The sequence below is a fragment of the Colobus angolensis genome, unplaced genomic scaffold (assembly GCF_000951035.1).
Source record: "Colobus angolensis palliatus isolate OR3802 unplaced genomic scaffold, Cang.pa_1.0 Scaffold511, whole genome shotgun sequence".
NCBI lineage: Eukaryota > Metazoa > Chordata > Mammalia > Primates > Cercopithecidae > Colobus > Colobus angolensis.
In genome coordinates, this window is record NW_012118611.1 from 454,643 (window position 1) to 472,034 (window position 17,392).

Below are 17,392 nucleotides of genomic sequence, written 5' to 3' on the forward strand. Positions count from 1 at the left end.
CCGCTCCTGCTCAGACGCACGGGCCAGGCGATGCACGGCGTAGCCCAGGTACATGACCGAGGGCGTGGAGATGACCACGATCTGAAAGACCCAGAAGCGCACGTGCGACAGGGGCGCGAAGGCGTCGTAGCAGACGTTGTCGCAGCCTGGCTGCCGCGTGTTGCAGGTGAACTTGGCCTGCTCGTCCGAGTAGATGGCTTCGCCGCCCACAGCCGTCAGCACTATGCGGAAGACCACCAGCACCGTGAGCCACACCTTACCCACGAAGGTGGAGTGGTTGTGGATCTCCTCCAGCAGCCGCGTCAAGAAGCTCCAGCTCATGTTGGTCATAGGGGCAGGCGGGCGGGTCCTGTGGGGCGGAGTGGGGGTCAGCCAGGGGCCTGCACTTAGGGGCCCATGGCGCTCAGAGCTCAGAGCTGGGGCTCCAGGCTTGCCTTGCGGCTGGCCCCTCTGCTTACACAGCCGATGACGTGGAGCTTGCCACCTTAAACAGAAGTGGAAGCCCCCACCTGATCCACCCCTGCTTGTGCAGATGCAGGGCCCCAGCTGGGTGAACTGCCTTCAGGAGGCAGATGGGGACACTGAGGCAAGCACCACTCAAGTGTGGGGACTGGTGGTCTCAGTGTCCGCTGCACCCATGGCCATCAGCCCAGCCCCAGCCGCATACAGGTTGTTGGAGAGGGTCCCACAGGCAGAGGGTCCCCAGCCTGCCTACCTACTCAATCCTTCCTGGCCCCTCCAGCTCCCTAGACCCCAAGACCCTGTGACCCCATTGGCTCCCACCCTGCAGCCCTATCAGCCTTCAGTCCTTCACAGCCTCCCGTGCCTGCCCCACCATCAGATCCCAGACCCCAAAGTGCCACCAGTCCACAATTCCCATAGCCCCTCGGCCCCCAGAGGCCCTGCTCAGCTTCCCTCCACACCCTGGACAGGGGTCGTCAGGGTCCCTCCGCCTCCGCAAAATCCTTCATCCTCCCTCCAGCCCCTGGCTGGTCCCGCTGCCCTTTTCAGGTGCGCAGGGTTCCAGGGCCCGCCCAATCTAGGTTCCTGGTTCTCCATGATCTCAACCCAGACCGTCCCCAGCTGGGGTCAGAATGAAGCCAGGCGTCCATCCAGGAGGGACGGTGTCCAGCGAGGTTATATACCCAGTGATGCAAGCCCACACTCAGCACCTGCGACCCTCAGAGACAGCTATGCCGCAGGTCAGCCAAGCCCAAGGTGGGCAAGTGCCCCCAGGAGAGGGCTGTGCAGCAGGGACTGTGCTCCAAGGAGGGAGAGTTCCTACAGCTCCCCTGCCCACCCTCTCCTGGCGGTTTCCCCGGGACCAGTACCTGCTCCTGGGTCGCTGGGGCAGGAGACCCCTTAGCTTCCTCTGCCTCTGGCCCTCTCCCTGTACCTGGCCTGGGAGGCAGCGGCGGCAGGTGTGGGACCAGCAGCAGTCGCTGGTGAGGCTCCCAGCCTCTTTATGCAGCTGAGGCGTCCCCACCCGGGGCAGGAAGAGGGGGCAGTCAGGGTTCCTGGGGAAGTGGCCCTGCTTCCTCACATCTGTGCAGTACCCCTCAGAGCCACACACGTTCACATGGGCACACACACTCAGATACATATCCACAGACACATGTACACATGCACACACATGTGCACATGCATGAACACGCACAATGCATATGCAGATACACATGCACACACACATGCATACACATACACATGCACAGTCAGATACACATGCAAACAGGGTTAATACAAACACAGATGTGTATGTGCAAACTATCACCAGTGTACATCCACAGACATGCCTATTTGCACTCACATGCAGACACACATGCATGAAAACACGGTGGCACATACACACTTGTGCATATGCACACATGCAGACATGTATGCACAACCACATACACATATATGCACACACATGCAAACAGACCCGTGCACTCACACACACATGTGATCAGGCACACACATATGCACAGGCTGGCACACTCCAGCCCTGGGGCCACCTCCCCTATCCCCCTGGCTCTGGTAGGCAGGGCAACCCCTCCCTCCCCGCCTGACCCATCACAGCAGGCTGAGGCTCACTGATTCCAGCCCGACAGGAACCTGAGACAGAGCAGGCTCAAAGGAGAGATGGGGCAGGAGGCCTTCGGTGCCAGGGCTGGCCTGCCCAGCTGTGTGGGGGCAATATTGAACAAATAGCTCTCTGGGGGCAGCCTGCAGTAATGGCGCCTGCCATTGCCCATGGTGTGAGCACTCATTGTGGCTGACTGCCAAGTGGCTTCCTTGATTCAGCTGAGGAAATGGCGCCACCAGCTCAGCTCTGGTGACCACCGTGGCTCGGCCCTGGGCTGATGTGCCCTGGTGTCTGAGAGCTGGCGCTTCGCTCTGGGGTGCTGTGTCACTTGCACCCACATAGTGGTCCTGGGAATGGCCTGGAAGAACCCAGGTCCTGGTCTGAGGGCCACGCCTATGGGGACTCCCAGATCCATACCTCCAGCCCGTAATTCTCTCCTGGGCCTGCTTCTATCCCCAACATGGGCACTCAGATGCCCAGCAGGCACAGCCAGTGCCAGAGGGCCACACCTAAATGCCACTCTGCACTGCAGAGCAGCTTCTCCACCCCAGCCAATCCTGAGCCTGGCCCCCCCACCCGGCTCCGCCTGCAGGGCCTCAGGCATTTCACTCCTTGCCTGCAAGCCTGGGGAGCATTAGGACACCTACCCAGCAGGCCTCCTGCCCCGCCCGTGACTCCTAACCAGAGCAAATGCCGTGGCCTCGCCTGCCCCAGTGCCAGGTCCCCTGCCCCCACTCCACACCTGGCTCCAGATATCCCCTCGTGTGCTCTGCCCATGGCTCCCACACTGGCTGGAGCCCACTCCCACCAGGAGCCTTTGCTGCCTGGCCCCGCCACACACACATGCACAGGCGCGCACACACGGGTTCAGCCCTTCTCTGAGGCTGTCGCTGTGTCACGGCCTTCCACACTGCTGGTGACTATTCCATGTGATCACAGCTGGAGACTGCAAGGTGTCTCACAGAGACGGCGGTTTTATAGAAAATATAGATGTGTGAATGCACCTGGGTTCAGACACACACCTTTGCTCTGGCGCCTGCAAAGGCCTCAATGCAAAAACACCCTAGGAGCAAGAACCTACCTGGGGCCCAGGCCTTGGTTCCTACCTCTACTCCCAATCACAGGAATCAGGAACCCCTAGTGGGGGAACTGGCAGACCCTAGGGCTGGGGCTGCGAAAGTACAGGGGAGCCTGGAGTGTCAGAGAGGAAGTCCGTGCAAGCAGCACCTGCATGTACAGCGCCCAGTGCCTGAGACTGGATCCCTCTAAGCAGTAAAAGAAATCAAGTAGTCTTGTGTTACAGATTACAGACTGACATAGATTAGAAGCCAAGGTACCTGACTGAATGTATAACCAAATGCGGGACAGGAGACAGCTCCCCTGTGCACAGTCAATCCAAAGCAGCCATGTGGACACCCTGTACTGGAGGGGAGTGTGACCCCCAGCCCCACCTGTGGGCTGCACCTAGTAACCTGGCTTCAGAGGGTGTGGGAGGGAGAGGGGGAGAACGCCTCTGCAGCACGCATCCTACACCAACCCTGGCCAGGCAGCCAAGGTGCCATCACAAGCGTCGTGGATGGTGTGGATGCTTCACAGCATCTCATGGGAAGGTTACATCAACTCCATGGTCTTCCTCTCAAAATCCATCCCCCTGAGGACTCATAAGGAAACATGAGGCTAAAAGGGATCCCACCCAAGGGGCATCCTACAGAACATCTGGCCAGTGTTCATCCAGACAGTGAGGACATCCCATACAAGGAGACCCAGGAGGCTGCCGCAACCAAGAGGAGCCCAGGGAGACACGGTGACTGATGCCATGTGGGATCCATGGTGGGGCAGAAAAGGAGCCGGAGGGGAGAGGCAAGGACATCTGCATACAGCAAGGACCTCAGTTAATCCCAGCTCATGGATATTGGTCCATTCATTATGAGGAGCATGTCACGCTAATGCAAGACGTCAGCAACGGGGAAACTGGGTGTGGGGTCTATAAGAAGTCTGCACTATCCTCACAACATTTCTGTAAACCTTTTTTTTTTTTTTTTTTTTTTTGAGATGGAGTCTCACTCTGTCTCCCAGGCTGGAGTGCTGTGGCACAATCTCAGCTCACTGCAAGCTCCGCCTCCCAGGTTCACGCCATTCTCCTGCCTTAGCCTCCCGAGTAGCTGGGACTACAGGCGCCCACCACCGTGCCCAGCTAATTTTTGAAGTTTTTTAGTAGAGACAGGGTTTCACCGTGTTAGCCAGGATGGTCTCGATCTCCTGACCTCGTGATCCGCCTGCCTCGGCCTCCCAAAGCGCTGGGATTACAGGCGTGAGACACCATGCCCGGCCATTTCTGTAAATCTTACTGAGCTCAAGCAGTTCTCCCACCTTGGCCTCCTGAGTAGCTGGGACTACAGGCACATGCCACCATGCTGGAAATTTTTATTTTATTTTTTTAAGAAATGTGGTCTTTTTTTTTTTTTTTTTTTGAGATGGAGTCTCACTCTGTCGCCCAGGCTGGAGTGCAGTGGCCGGATCTCAGCTCACTGCAAGCTCCGCCTCCCGGGTTTATGCCATTCTCCTGCCTCAGCTTCCCCAGTAGCTGGGACTACAGGCACCCGCCACCTCGCCCGGCTAGCTTTTTGTATTTTTTAGTAGAGATGGGGTTTCACCATATTAGCCAGGATGGTCTCGATCTCCTGACCTCGTGATCCGCCCGTCTCGGCCTCCCAAAGTGCTGGGATTACAGGCTTGAGCCACCGCGCCCGGCCCAGAAATGTGGTCTTAATACAAAAATTAGCCAGGCATGGTGGTGCACTTGTAGTTCCAGCTACTCAGGAAGTTTAGGTGGGAGAGTCGCTTGAACCCAGGAGGGGAAGATGGCAGTGACCCGAGAGCACACCACTGCACTCAAGACTAGGTGACAGAGCAAGACCCTATCTTTTTTTTTTTGATGGTAGCCCCCTACCCTGATGCCCAGAGCTCAGCTCTGTGGTGGCAGCTCCCGTACCTGTCCTCCATGTCCCTGCCTGAGCCCCCAGCTGCCTGTCCTGGACAGCCCAGGCCCTGGGATGGTCAGCCCCAAGTGCACCCTCAGTCATGCTCCTCTGGATGCCCTGGTCCAGAGGGAGGTGCAGAGCTTGGCCACCCAGGACCCAAGTCCCAGGCCTGGAACCCTCCCTCCACACCCACTCTGCCCCAGCAGCTCCGTGGCCGGCCTCGCTGTCCTGCCTGTGCAGCTTGTAGGCCCAGTGGGTGTGGGCACCAGCCATCCTCATGCATCCTTCACATGTACACACAGTGGACGCTCCTCCCTCCAACCCTCCACACACAAGCAGTGCACACTCCCACATGCACACTGCTGCCTGAGCTCAACATAGAGCTGGGCTCACACACTCACACTCTCACACACAGCCATGAACCCTGCCTATTCAGACTCAGCCTCACCACGTGCCTCCTTCAGGGAGTTCCCCCCAGGCCCAGGAATGCAAGGTGCCCCCACCAAGACCCCAAGTGCCTGCCCACATCATGGCTCCCCTCACATGGCCTGCCACATCTCCTAAACTGACCAGATCCCCAGGAGCCCAAAAGCACGGGTATGGTGCTCAGGAATGCCAGGGGAGTGGGGACACTGAGGAACATGGTGTGGGGGTATGAGTCTGTGGGGTCCCCAGCCCCTGCCAGGGCTGTGCACAGGTGCAGCTGGCAAGGCAACATCCAGGCTGGTGCCTCCTCCCCCATGGAGCCCTCTTCCCCCTGGGGTTGTTGGCACTGTCAATGTGTGGGCCCTCCTGCAGCCCATTCTCAAGTCCCCTCCCTCGGGGTCCCAAGCAGGTACAGAGCTGTCAGGCCCAGAAGTGAGGGGCTGTTCCTCCCCTGGAGGTGGACCAAGGGGTCAAGTTAGGCCTGGGTCAGGCTGGGAGTGTGTCATCACTGCAGTTTGGACAGCTCCCCCCGGCCAGCCTCCAGGGCTGTTGCAGGTCTGGAGCTGACCACACAGCCTCCAGAAACGGAGCCCTGGGGGTATGCATAGTGGGAGTGAGGGAGTGATGCTTACCCCAGCCTCCTAAGCCTGTCCCTGCTCTCCACCTGCTCCCTCAGGGTCCACGAACCCGTCTCTTCCCTCCTGAATGCCCAGCAGCCAGGAATCCTGGGCTCACTGCCATCCAGCTCCGGGATGGGGGCCCCCACACCTGGGCTGTGGCCTCCCTGTGCAGCAGCCCTGGGGTGCTCCACCCTCCCAGCGGGGTGCGGGCCTCCCACTCCTCAGCCACGCTGCCCCTTCCTTGCACTGAGGGCCTGCTCCAGTACCCCAGGGGGGGCCTCCACCCAGTTAATCACGGCACTGACGAGCACTGGGGATGGCTCCTTGACCACAGGGTCTGCTGCACTTCAGGCCTAGGCTGGGCCCCAGTGCAAGCTTACTGGCTTGTGGTCTTCTATGAAGGAGACTGAGCAGGGCCCCAGGTCTGTCTGTGCAAGGGGCAGGCCAGCCCCCTCATGTCCAGGTGGCCGCTGAGGGTAGGAGAGTGGGCCTGGACGCAATGCAGCTGGCTGGTGTTTCAGAGGCCAGCCCTACCACTGCCTGAGGGGCCCCAGATGCTGGGGGAGGTACTGAAGGCACCCCCCTCCCACTTGCCAGCTGTCCCAGAGCAGACCCCGCAAGTTGGTGCCCACCCTGCGGTGAAGGCAACTGGGCCTGAAGGACACAGACACGGAGTCGGGGGCCACCCCACCATCTGCATGGAGCAGCGGAACCCAGGAGAGGGTGGCAGGCGCAAGGAGTGCACCCTCCTGGGGCTGATCCTCAGGAAGCCCTCCCTCCTTCGGGGACTCAAGGTCAGGAGCACAGGGTGAGGCTGTCTCCTGGGGCAACAGCCCCCAGCCCCATGAGGTACATACATGGACCCCAGCACCCTACCTTCTCCAGGCCAGAAAATTCCAGTCTCCCTCAGACCCCTTCCACCTGCTTAGATGCTGGTCCTCCCCGAGGGTGTGTGGCCGAGCCAGGGCCACCTCTCGCCACCAAGCACAATGGGGGCTGGAGGAGGGGCCCTCAAGGGCCCCATTGTTCCCCCCTCAGCCTCAGGGTCTGAATCCCTGATTGTCCTGGGGGGCAGGGCAGCGGGCCGGGCTTTCCAGGCCCAAGCAGGTCAGAGGCCAGCCCCAGCCTCCGAAGCTCAGTCCACCTGTCCTGCAGCAAGCCTCTGGGGGCTGCCCGGGCCCTCCCCTCCCCTGCCCAGCCTCCTGGGTGGCTCTGGCCTATATCCTCTGGAGGCCCCAGTCTGGGCTCTGGGTGGGGACTCTGCTCCCCGCCCCCATTTCCAGCGGGGCGCCCTGCCTGCCTCCCTCTCTCCCACCCATCTGTCTGCACCCCATCCCAGAAGCACCTCACCTAGGACCAGAACAGGGCTGGGGCTGACCCTAGGGGTGGCCGGTAGCACCGCCCTGTGCCGCCTTAGACAGGCAGGCTGGGGGAGCACAGGGGAAGGAGGGAGGTGGCCTGACCAGAGGCTCCCCACACACAACACACAGTCCCTGGGGCCGCGAGGGGAGGGGCATCTCCCTCAAGGAATCCCCCATGCCTTGAGGTCTAGAACCTCCAGCTGCCAGAGCTCAGGGGCCTCTCCTGGAAGCTCTGGCCCATGCCAGACCCACAGGAGCTTGGGCACCAAGAGGCAGCCCTCAGGGCCCACCCCTGCAGCCTCAGGCTGCCCGGTGCAGCCGCTGCCTGCTCTCCACTTGCTGGCCCACCAGGTGGGTTGGGACCAGCCCTGCCACCTTCCCTGGCTGCCAGTCAAGCATGATGCTGCCTTGGGGTGGCAGCCAGGAGCCGACAGGCAGCAGATGCCTAGGCAGAGGCCACCTGGGGGTCCTCCTTGGGGCTGGTGGTTAGGGTGGGCTGCTGGAGCTCGGGGCCCGATCAGGATGGGGCCCCACCAACCTTGGGGCCACGTTCCACTCATTTATGGACTTTCTAATCCAACAGTTATTTTATTAGGATGTCAACCCCGGGTCCAACATGAGAGATAGGGACAGGGGACAGCCCGGTGGGGCTGGGTCAGGGGTCACCCCAGGATGTTCCAACCACAGGGGCAGCATCCCCTCCACTCCATGTGCTGGACAAGGGCGCAGATCTGCCGTTATCACCTGCCAAGGGGGCGGCTCAGTGCTGCTGCCCTGGTCCTGTATGGGCCTGGGATGCCAAGAATAGACAGCAAGCCTCAGGCGCTGGTCCTTTGAGCTTTCTTGATTTCCTGCCAGTGAGGAAGAAAGAGAGTTGGGAGGGCTGGTATCCAGGAAGGGCTGGGCTTCCTGCTCTCCTTCCACAGTGGACCTTGGTGTCTCACGCCAGTGCTTGGGTAGGACTGTCCCATCTGACCTCAGTGGCCTCTTGGACAACAAAGGCCTGGCCCCAAGGCCTCCCCTTGGGCCTTGCCCGGGTAGGCACAAGGATGGGCCCACCTCAGAGAGCACCTCCTTCAGCTCTGCGTAGGCCTGCTCCAGACTGTCGTTGATGATGACCACATCAAAAAGGCCGGGCTCCTTGCCTGTGGGTGGGGCCTGGGGTCAGGGCACAGGAGCCCATGCAGCCCCACCCCAAGTCCCACACGAGCCCTAGAACAGCCCACTGGCCTGCGGCTGTCCTCGCTGTGGCTGTGGGACAGCTTTCCAGCCCAGCTGGGCCTGTGCAGGGTAGGGAAGGGCGCTCCCCTGGGACTCGGTCTTCAGGTACCCCTCCTGCTCTCTCTGGAGCCCCAGACCTTGGGTCTGGACACCAGCACCCATCAGGACTCTGGTTAGGGGTTGCACTGTCCTCTATACACACAGCAGAACATTAAATGCCCTCTTCCTGTGGGCTGCAGTCAGACCCAGAGGAGAAGCGACAGCTGTAAGAGGATGTACATGACACCCCCGGGGCTAGAAGGTTGAGGACATCTCATGGGACCCTGGGTGATGGGGGGTCTGGGGGCCCTCATGGAGACTCTAGGTAACAGAATGAAATCTGAGACCCTTGGTGACTGGGGTGAGTTCTCAGGACACTCACGGGGACTCTAGGTGTTGGGAGGTAGTTGGGAGATCTGAGGACCCTCACAGGGACTCCAGGTGTCTGGAGGTCTGGGGACCCACAGGGTCCCTGGTGCCAAAGGTCTCAGAACCCCAACTCCCCTCCTGGCATGCCCTGGTGGTCTCACGGCACACTCACTGCTCTCCATGTCGGCCCGGGCAGCAGCCAGCCGCTTCGCCAGGCTCTCCTCCGTTTCAGTGTTGCGCTGCCGCAGCCGCTGCTCCTAAAAAGGGGGTGGCAGTCAGAGCCTGGCATGCCCTGACCCCCAGCCCCCAACCCTGCCCAGCACACACCAGCACATGCAGTGAGGGCGGCTGCACAGAGATGTAGATGGGCCGCAGATCGGTGGCCTTGATGTTCCGCACACCCTGCAGGTCCACGTCCAGCACGCAGATGCGGTTCATGGCCTGAACAGCCTGCACCGCCGCCTTGCTGGAGGCAGGTGCCAGGTCAGCAGGGGTGCCAGGGCTCTCCGAGGCCTACAGGAGCTTTAGGGACACCCAGGTCCTCCCAGGCCCAGCATTCTCCCACAGCTAAGCCTAGGCCTGGCGTGAACCCAGCACCCCACAGCACCTCAAACCTGCTACCCCCACACCCTGCCCCACCTACAGGGAACACAGGCCACCCACTCTCCAAGGTGCCTGTAGTAAGCACGAGGTGTCCTGTGCACCCTTCACCCTGCCAGGACAACGCATGGTGGCAGGCCCAGGCCCAGCAGTCTTGTGAAAGAGCCACCACAGGGCCACAGACCTGGGAGCCTGGCCCTGGGCCACAACCTGGCCACATTCATAACCATGGGGCGGGTGGTGTGGATGGCGGGCAGGCAGAAGGCACTACCTGAACCCCTGCTGCCCACAGCAACCCCGGGAGCCCACCCGCACCCACGCGTGGCCCACCTCGTGCCATACAGGTTCCCTGAGAACTCGGCATGCTCAATGAAGTCACCGGCTGCTATGTCACGCTGCATCACCTCCCTGGTTACAAAGTAGTAATCTGGGGAAGAGGAGGGGCAGTCCAGAGGGCAGACTGGACCTGCACCAGGGGTTCCAGGGCCAGCTGCCCCCAACCCAGGCATGCCTGCAGGCCCCTCCCGCGCCCACGACTGCTTCGGTCAGATCCTTGCCAGGCAGGAGACGTCTGAGGACTCCTCAAGTGCTGCCAAGTGCTTGAGCCAGACACCATTTCTCACACTGTCCTCACTGATGGAGATACGAGACTGCTGGGTTCCAGGGGGGGAGTTGGGAGTTGGTGGTGGGGGGAGTGGGGACTGGAGATAAACAGGTGCTAGGGGAAGGTGGTGGGGGAACTGGTGACCATCAGGTTACAGAGGGGATGATGTGGTGGGGTGACTGGAGACCACTGGGTTGCACGTTAAGGGGCGGGGGTGCTATTGGGAAGGGGGTCCCTTGTCTTGAACCAGGCAGGCAGAGTAGCCCTTTTTACCAGGACCCCAGAAGACAGCTCAAAAGTGCTGATAAGCCCAGGACAGGGCTGGGGACAGCAGCACTGTGGCCACCTCCAGGGTAGGAGGAAGACAGCCCTAGGCCTTGGCTGGCCTCTCACACTGTACCCAAGGAAGGCAACACCGCGCTGTGACACTGACACCCTGATTTAGCTCACTGGCTCTTGGAGGCAAGGACCCATCTCACAGATGAGGGATCAACGGGGGCAGGAGATGGGCAGCACAGCCAACACAGCTGTAGGGCCCAGTAGTCCTGCTCACACTGGGGGTGCTCCAGTCACAGGGCCCCACCCCACTCACCTTTGCCGTTCTCCTCGCCAGGCCTCGGGTTCCTTGTGGTATCTAGCAGAGAGATCTGTCACCCATCAGGGACTGCTCAGAGCGCACTGCCCCACCCAGCGTTCCCCTTGCAGTCCCGACAGCACTTGAGCCCCAGGATGCAGGCAGCCAGTGGAGCACACGGCTGGAAAGGCGCAGGAGTCTACAAGGTGAGGGTTCTCCCAGAAAGAGACACTGCGGTCCAGTTATCAGTACTCGACAGACCCAGGGAAGGGAGACACAGGCACACGGGACAGCAGGAGTGCAATAACCTCAGGTTCTGTGTGGTAGGAAGTGGGACTACTCAGCAGCCTTGAGGTCTACACATCCCCCCGCAAGAGCCCTGGACTCACGGGATACGCTGAAGCCAAAGATGCCGCTGTGCTCCTGGAGCAGCCTCTTCAGCAGGGTGCTCTTCCCAGCTCCCGAAGGCCCGCTCAGCACCACAGGCCTGGGGCCCGACATGCCTGGGGGTGAGGGGAGAGGCTGTGGATAGCAGTGTGGCCTCTGGCCCCCACCTGCTAAGCTGCCTCTGCCTTCCTGAATTCATGGCAGGAAAGGGCTGACCCAGGGATGGAGACATTGGCCTGAGAGTCTCCTGAGAGCCTGGGTGTTCTTCCCCCTGAGCTCTGTCACGTTGGAAGGCCCAGCATACACAGAGTGGCCCTCAGACCAGGATCTGGGCACACGAGAGATGAATGGAAGGCCAGCTTTACTGGGTTCTCAGCTGGGGAGCCCCCCACTGAAATCCACCACCATTGAACCCACTGATCCTGTCAGCCTCCCCAGGGGTCCCTGGCAAGCGATACTGTCTACTATGATCACACCCTACCCGGGAGCTACCGTCCCCACCTGGTGGAGTCACCTCCAAGCCCTCTGGGAGCCTGCCCTGAGACCCCCACCCCACCCAGGAGCCCAGCCATTTGCTCCCATGCATGATGCTGAGTGCTGGGCTGCTAGGTCTGGAATGGAAATGTCCCTGTCCCGCCTCTGTCCTCTGGCACCATGCCCTGCAGATATGGCCTTGTCAAGATCTGCTGAATCTATGCCCATTCCAGGAACTTCTCGTCGGACTTGGGACTCCTATCTGTGATGCTGGTAATGCCAGGAGGGGGTTGGAGGTCTCCCTCCCAGCCCCCAAGGGGAAGGCAAACAGGATCCTAGCTTGGATACTTGTGGCAGGTGAGGGCCCAGGAGCTGGCCTTTGCTTGGTGGGAATCCTCCCCAGGAACAGCGCCTACCTGTTTGCTGGGATGCGGCCTCTGTGGCCAGCCTGGGGCGGGTCTATCTGCTGGACTGAGAGCTGAGGGTGCTGAGTCCCTAATCCCCACCACGCCTGCTTCTGGCCCCGCCCTTCTAAGCCAGGAATAAATCCCCAGGGGTCCTGGCCTTCGGCCCTTGCAGGGAAGCAGCCCTGTCCACCTGCTCTGCGGTTGTGCAGGAAGGAAAAGACGGCTCCAGCTCCTGTCCCAAGACCTGCACCTGCCCTGACCTCCCAGCCCACGTGAGCTGCACACAGGGCCAGGGCAGCATCTTCAAGTTGGGGTGGAGAGCAGAGCTGAGGAGTGGGGCCATGCACTGCAGCTGTGTTCAGGGACCAGGGCAGAGGGAAGTGGACAGACCCCTGGCAACGCGCAAACCTTGGACACAACTCAGGTGAGGCGTGGATGGCCTCCTCCTGTTTGGGGCACAGCCGCCTGTGGGCAGATGAGCAGACAGTGGGAAGGACCTGAGGATGCCCTCCTAATCCCCAATTTAGGCCACCGAGGTAATCTCACAAATGCACCATGGCTGCAACTCCATCATGCACAAGGACACCCACCACACACATGCCACTCCCAGGCACAAAGGTATGCAGGATGTGTGCACAAACCTACCACAAACACACACACATGCATGCACACACAGCACACACACGCACACAAATGCACACACACCACACATGTGTACCCACACAGGCACAGGCATACATGTCACTGATCACAAACACACCAGACCCCCAGTTAAAAAGACTCAGGAGGAAGGGAACTGCAGGGCACCCACCCAGAAGTCCACGTACTCTCCGTAAGGGATAGACTCCTCCCTCCTTACTGCCTCTTCTGGGCTTTTTGTCACAAGCACATGTCGTTTTCATCTCAGCATGCCCTCCATGCCCTCCTGGCTCTCCCACCCACAGAACTTGCTCCTGCGCTTAGCTCAGGCCTCTCCAGCCCTGCCACCTCCTCTATGTGCCAGCCAACCATCAGCATGCACCACAGTGGCCAGGGTTATTCATCCATTCAGCTTCTCCCAGTCAGTGAGCCCTTCAACCCCCACAGCCTGGTTCCCATAATGCACTAGCTAGAAGCCCCCCAGAGTCTCCCACAATCAATGAGCCTTGCCGCTTGCATGAATTTCTGGAGCCCCTGCTTCTCGCCAGGGTGGAAGGGGTGCAGTTCTCAGGACACACCCAGCAATAGCTACACACCTACTTGAAGCATCAAGATAACAGAAATTAAGACTTGACGATCTTATGGTGACTTTTCCAATACGAAGGAGAAAAAGTGAAGCTAGATCATGCACTTCAAAGGACCCGATATGGGAGCACTACTCAGACGGTCCTGTGGGCTGGACCCCATGTGAGCTTCTGCCCTGTTGCTCCAGAGCTGGCCCTTCTTAAGGTCACTCCGCCCTGCCAACCCACAGCCAGCATGGCACTGGTGGGTCTGACAGGGCTACCCCGAGGCTGGTCCTGCCCTGTTTCCCCTAGCCCCTGGCTCTAAGCTTTTCGGGTCTGAACCTAGATGCTACGTGACTACAAATCCACACGGAAGGAAACACAGCGGTGACCTCCACTGACCAGGCCTCCCCTCCTTCCTCCTGAGGGAGCACTAAGCTACCAAGGTGAGGTTGGACCCACAGGCAGAAGATACCAGTTTGCCCAGCTGCTGCCAGGCAGGGGTCCAGGCTCCAGCCTCGCCAAAGGTGTCGTCTGCACAGCTGTGCCTACACTTGCCCAGCACGGGGCACAAGGCACACGTGGCACATCAATGGCCAGAAACTCTGGGAGTTTGTGTGTCCTCAGAAGGGGGAGAGCCATGCCTTCTGAGGATCCCACCAAACCACCACAAGACACTGGTCTCCATCCCCTCCTCGACACCACACCCCATCCCCGACTCAATTGGGGAGCTCATGCTTCACTTCCAACTCCTGGGAATGGGGGAGCTGGAGTCCCATCTCTGGCTCCTGGGTTGGGGATCTCCCCCTTTCCTCGCAAGCAGTGAGCAGCAGGTGTGTCTCTTCACCACAGAGCCCTGACAACTATCAGACACCAACAGATGCAACCCAGCACAGAGCAGACAGCAGACGCTGGTGGGACCCAACCCTGCCTGCTTCCTCCACAGGTGTTGCCCCTGCACCACTCTTACCCCACCAAGCCCAGGCTTCCAGGCCTCCCCTCCTCCCTCCTGAGGGAGCGCTAAGCTACTGAGGTGAGGCTGGGCCCACAGGCAGAAGACACCAGTTTGCCCAGCTGCTGCCAGGCAGGATTCCAGGCTCTGGCCTTGCCAAGGGCATTGTCTGCACAGTTGTGCCCACTCTCACCCAGCACAGGGCACGAGGCACACATGATACACCAATTGCCAAGAACTCTGGGCGGGCCAACACTCTGCTCTTCCCGGGTCCCGAGTTCGGCTCTGCCCAAGCGTGAGGGCACAATGAGCAGACTACGGGGTCCTGGCCAGCCAGAGAGTGCAAAGGGCAGACAGTGAGTGGATGTGGGCCTTGCAGAAGCACAGCCACACCACCATTGGAGACAAGGTAGGGGCACAGGATGCCTGCCTGCCTGGGGAGAGACCAACGGCAGAGCGGACACCAAAGCCACCTTCCATGGAGCACAACCAAGGGAGAAAATTGTGGCCCAGGCCTCATGGCTCCTACAATCTTGGGGTGGAAATCACAGAACGTGACTTTGCCCTGACCAGAATACACGTGCCAAAGGTGTCTTCCTGTGGGCAGAGAGAAGCATTCCAGCAAACAACATTCTGTGTTCTCCACTCTCACCAACCCACAGTCGCAAACCCCAGTCAGCTGCCTGGCAAGAAGCCACACAACCCACAACTGTAAGAACCTGCCAGGCACGTGGTCTCCACAGGAGCTCCGAGATGGAAGGTCTCCTGGGAGCCGCCAGCACAGATCCACGTTCCAGAATGGTCTCTGCCAGAACGCTCCCTGGACTGGGCTCCCATGCTGCCCCAGCAGCCGCTTTCCTGGAAATGCACTTCCTGCTCTGGCGGCTTAATCTCCTCCTTCTGGCTTCCAGCCATCCTAAGGACTGAACAGAGTCACCACCTTGCCCTCTGCCCACTGTTTCAGGAGATGCTAATAGGGGGCTCGACCTTCTGAGAACCAAGAGAAGTTAGCCCCTGCCTGGCCTCTCATAAGACACAATCCACCAGACGTGGGCCTGGGCTCTGGGCTGGGCCGGCTGGATGAAGGGGAGGTTGGTGGTCCAGGCGGCTGCTCTTGGCTGCAGGGTCTCTGGGCACACATCCGGGTAGCACGCGTCCTAGCCTTCAGCAACCTCGTTTTAAATGGGACCACACCAGGAGCAGCCAGGGCGCTTTCGTTTTCACTTTCTTTCCCCCAGGGGGACAGGAGCATTCCTTTACCTCCTGGGGAAACCGCGCCCTTCCAGAGCCACAGACGCGAAAACCCCAGCCCTTCACGATGCTGCGAGGCTATGTTTGGGTCTGTCCATCAGGGAGAAAGAAAAACAGGCCGAGTCTTGCACAGGGTCCTCGACAGCAACCCCAGGCAAAGGGCAGAGCAAGCCTGAGACAGGAAGGGGCCATGAGCCCAGGGACAGCAGAGCAGGACCCAGCCCGGGGTACCGGGACTGGCCTCTTTCAAGCAGAGGCGAAACCGAGGCCCACCACATGCAGGGTCAAAATCAACTGTAAGGCACCTGCTTCCCACATCAGTCCTTACTGGGGCATACTTCTAAGGCGACGCTCAAGAATGAGAGCTGGGCAGCTTCAAGAACCCTAACCCGGACTCTGTCCTTGGGAGAATCCGAACCCCAAATGCCACACTCATGCGTCGGGAGGAAGGTATGCAGTTTCCCCAAGTCCCCATCTCTGCGCCGTGCCGCGGGGCAGGCAGAATCCTGGGAGCCCCAGAATAGCCGGCTCCATCCGCCCAGGACCCCCGGGTTTGCAGGGTAAGGTGGGAACCAGAGCGCACACCGCGCCGGGCCAGCGATAGGGACCCCCGGCTGCTCTCTTTGGCGGCGTGCCCAGCTGTCGGGAAGACACCGAGCGCTCCTACGCGCCAGAGGAGCAGCTCGACACTGCGAGAACTGCCGGCCCGCTCAGCTCCTGAGGAGCGCCCTGCCCTCCGGGACAGGGGCTCCCCCACATGCCCGCCCCTCCGCCCTCCAGAGCTCCCCAGTTCTCAGGGTCCACAGTTGAACTCGTCACAGGGTGTCCCGGCTAGGAGCAGATTCGGAGGCGGCGTGGACTGGGGGACCGCAAAGCGCAGGGGCGCTGCCGCCTTGGCCGCGAGTCACCCTCGCGACTGTGCTCGTCGTACTCACCGTCCGCTGGGGCCCGGCCCAGGGTGGCCGCAGCCAGCCCGGCCAGCGGGCGCCGCAGCATCTGGGGCCACCTCCTCCGCCCACTGAACCTACGTCACAGCCCCGCACCGGCCCACCTCTGCCCGCGCGAGAGACTGACGTCATGATGCTCCTGCCCCGCCCATGTCTGACTCGTTCCTCCCCGCCTGTTAGGGAAGTACTTACCTCAGTGCCGCGCTGGCCCCGCCTCCACTTGCGCCAGCCTGTCGCCACCGCAGGGGCGTTCACCACACCGCCCTCTCAGCCCACCTCCTCCCGCTTACGTCACAGCGCCGCGCCGGCCCGCCTCCACACAGAGCGAACTAAAGCCACGACTCGCTGGCCCCGCCCACGGTGTACTTGTCCCGCCCTGTCCCTCTGAGCAGTACCTCAGTGCAGCGCAGGCTGGGCTTTCTTCTGCTACGTCACAGCGCTGCGCCAGCCCGTCTCCTCCCCCTTATGTCACAGCGCCGTTTTCGTCCTCCATCGACACTGTAGGGGCCTAACCAACTACTCTGCCAACCCGTTCCAAGCCGGCCACTTTTCAAAAACCATTAATTGGGAAATGTGGCCGTGCGCGTGGCTCACCTCTGTGATCCCAGCTCTTTGGGAGGCCGAGGCGGGAGGATCGCGTGAGGCCAGGAGTTGGAGACCAGCCTGGGGATCATAGGGAAACCCCTTCTGTACAAAAAATTTAAAAAGTTTTTTTGTGCCTGTAGTCCTTGCTACTCGGGAGGCTGACGTGGGACGGTCGCTTGGGCCTGGGAAGTCGAGGCTGCAGTGAGCGGTGTTCGTGTCACTGCACTCCAGTCTGTGTGACAGATCGAGACCCTATTTTTTTCTTTTTTTTCTTTTTTGAAACGGAGTTTCGCTTTTGTCACCCAGGCTGGAGTTCAGTGGCGC

At 60.5% G+C, this 17,392-nt stretch overlaps 2 protein-coding genes across 16 annotated transcripts in view; both read right to left on the minus strand.

Moving 5' to 3' along the window:
* GJC2 (gap junction protein, gamma 2, 47kDa) overlaps positions 1–7,142 on the minus strand; it is a 9,124-nt gene extending 1,982 nt beyond the window's left edge. The window contains exons 1-2 of the mRNA XM_011960529.1: positions 6,969–7,142; positions 1–349 (exon numbers count right to left, since the gene is read on the minus strand). Of these exons, the coding sequence (XP_011815919.1) occupies positions 1–330 (330 nt within the window). The 5' untranslated portion in view covers positions 331–349; positions 6,969–7,142. The remainder of the gene's footprint in view (positions 350–6,968) is intronic.
* A 437-nt stretch (positions 7,143–7,579) lies between these two features.
* Positions 7,580–16,874, minus strand: GUK1 (guanylate kinase 1). 15 transcript variants are annotated; one of them, XR_001003839.1, is made up of 9 exons: positions 16,472–16,606; positions 11,250–11,363; positions 10,879–10,920; positions 10,013–10,109; positions 9,410–9,548; positions 9,255–9,339; positions 8,513–8,598; positions 8,085–8,304; positions 7,580–7,609 (listed from the first exon to the last, which is right to left on the minus strand). XR_001003839.1 is itself a non-coding variant. In XM_011960497.1 (9 exons), exons 3-9 carry the CDS (start codon positions 11,359–11,361, stop codon positions 8,272–8,274), a joined length of 594 nt encoding a protein of 197 aa, XP_011815887.1. In that variant the 5' UTR covers positions 11,362–11,363; positions 15,546–15,708; positions 16,472–16,607; the 3' UTR covers positions 8,017–8,271. The 15 variants fall into 15 exon arrangements, 14 of the variants coding, with proteins under 14 accessions (XP_011815887.1, XP_011815888.1, XP_011815885.1 ...); XM_011960497.1 differs by lacking the exon at positions 7,580–7,609 and adding an exon at positions 15,546–15,708 and having other exon boundaries at positions 8,017–8,304; positions 16,472–16,607; XM_011960498.1 differs by lacking the exons at positions 7,580–7,609; positions 16,472–16,606 and adding an exon at positions 16,676–16,874 and having other exon boundaries at positions 8,017–8,304.
* Between the last annotated feature and the right edge of the window lie 518 nt (positions 16,875–17,392).

Excerpts from the sequence above, each read along its gene's own strand:
- GUK1 (XM_011960488.1), bottom strand. The coding sequence starts at position 16,532 with ATGCTGCGGCGCCCGCTGGCCGGGCTGGCTGCGGCCACCCTGGGCCGG. Across the intron at positions 11,364-16,471 it reads GGGCCGGGCCCCAGCGGACG|GCATGTCGGGCCCCAGGCCT; the intron begins GTGAGTACGACG and ends CCTCACCCCCAG. Across the intron at positions 9,549-10,012 it reads GGGAACCTGTATGGCACGAG|CAAGGCGGCGGTGCAGGCTG; the intron begins GTGGGCCACGCG and ends ACCTGCCTCCAG.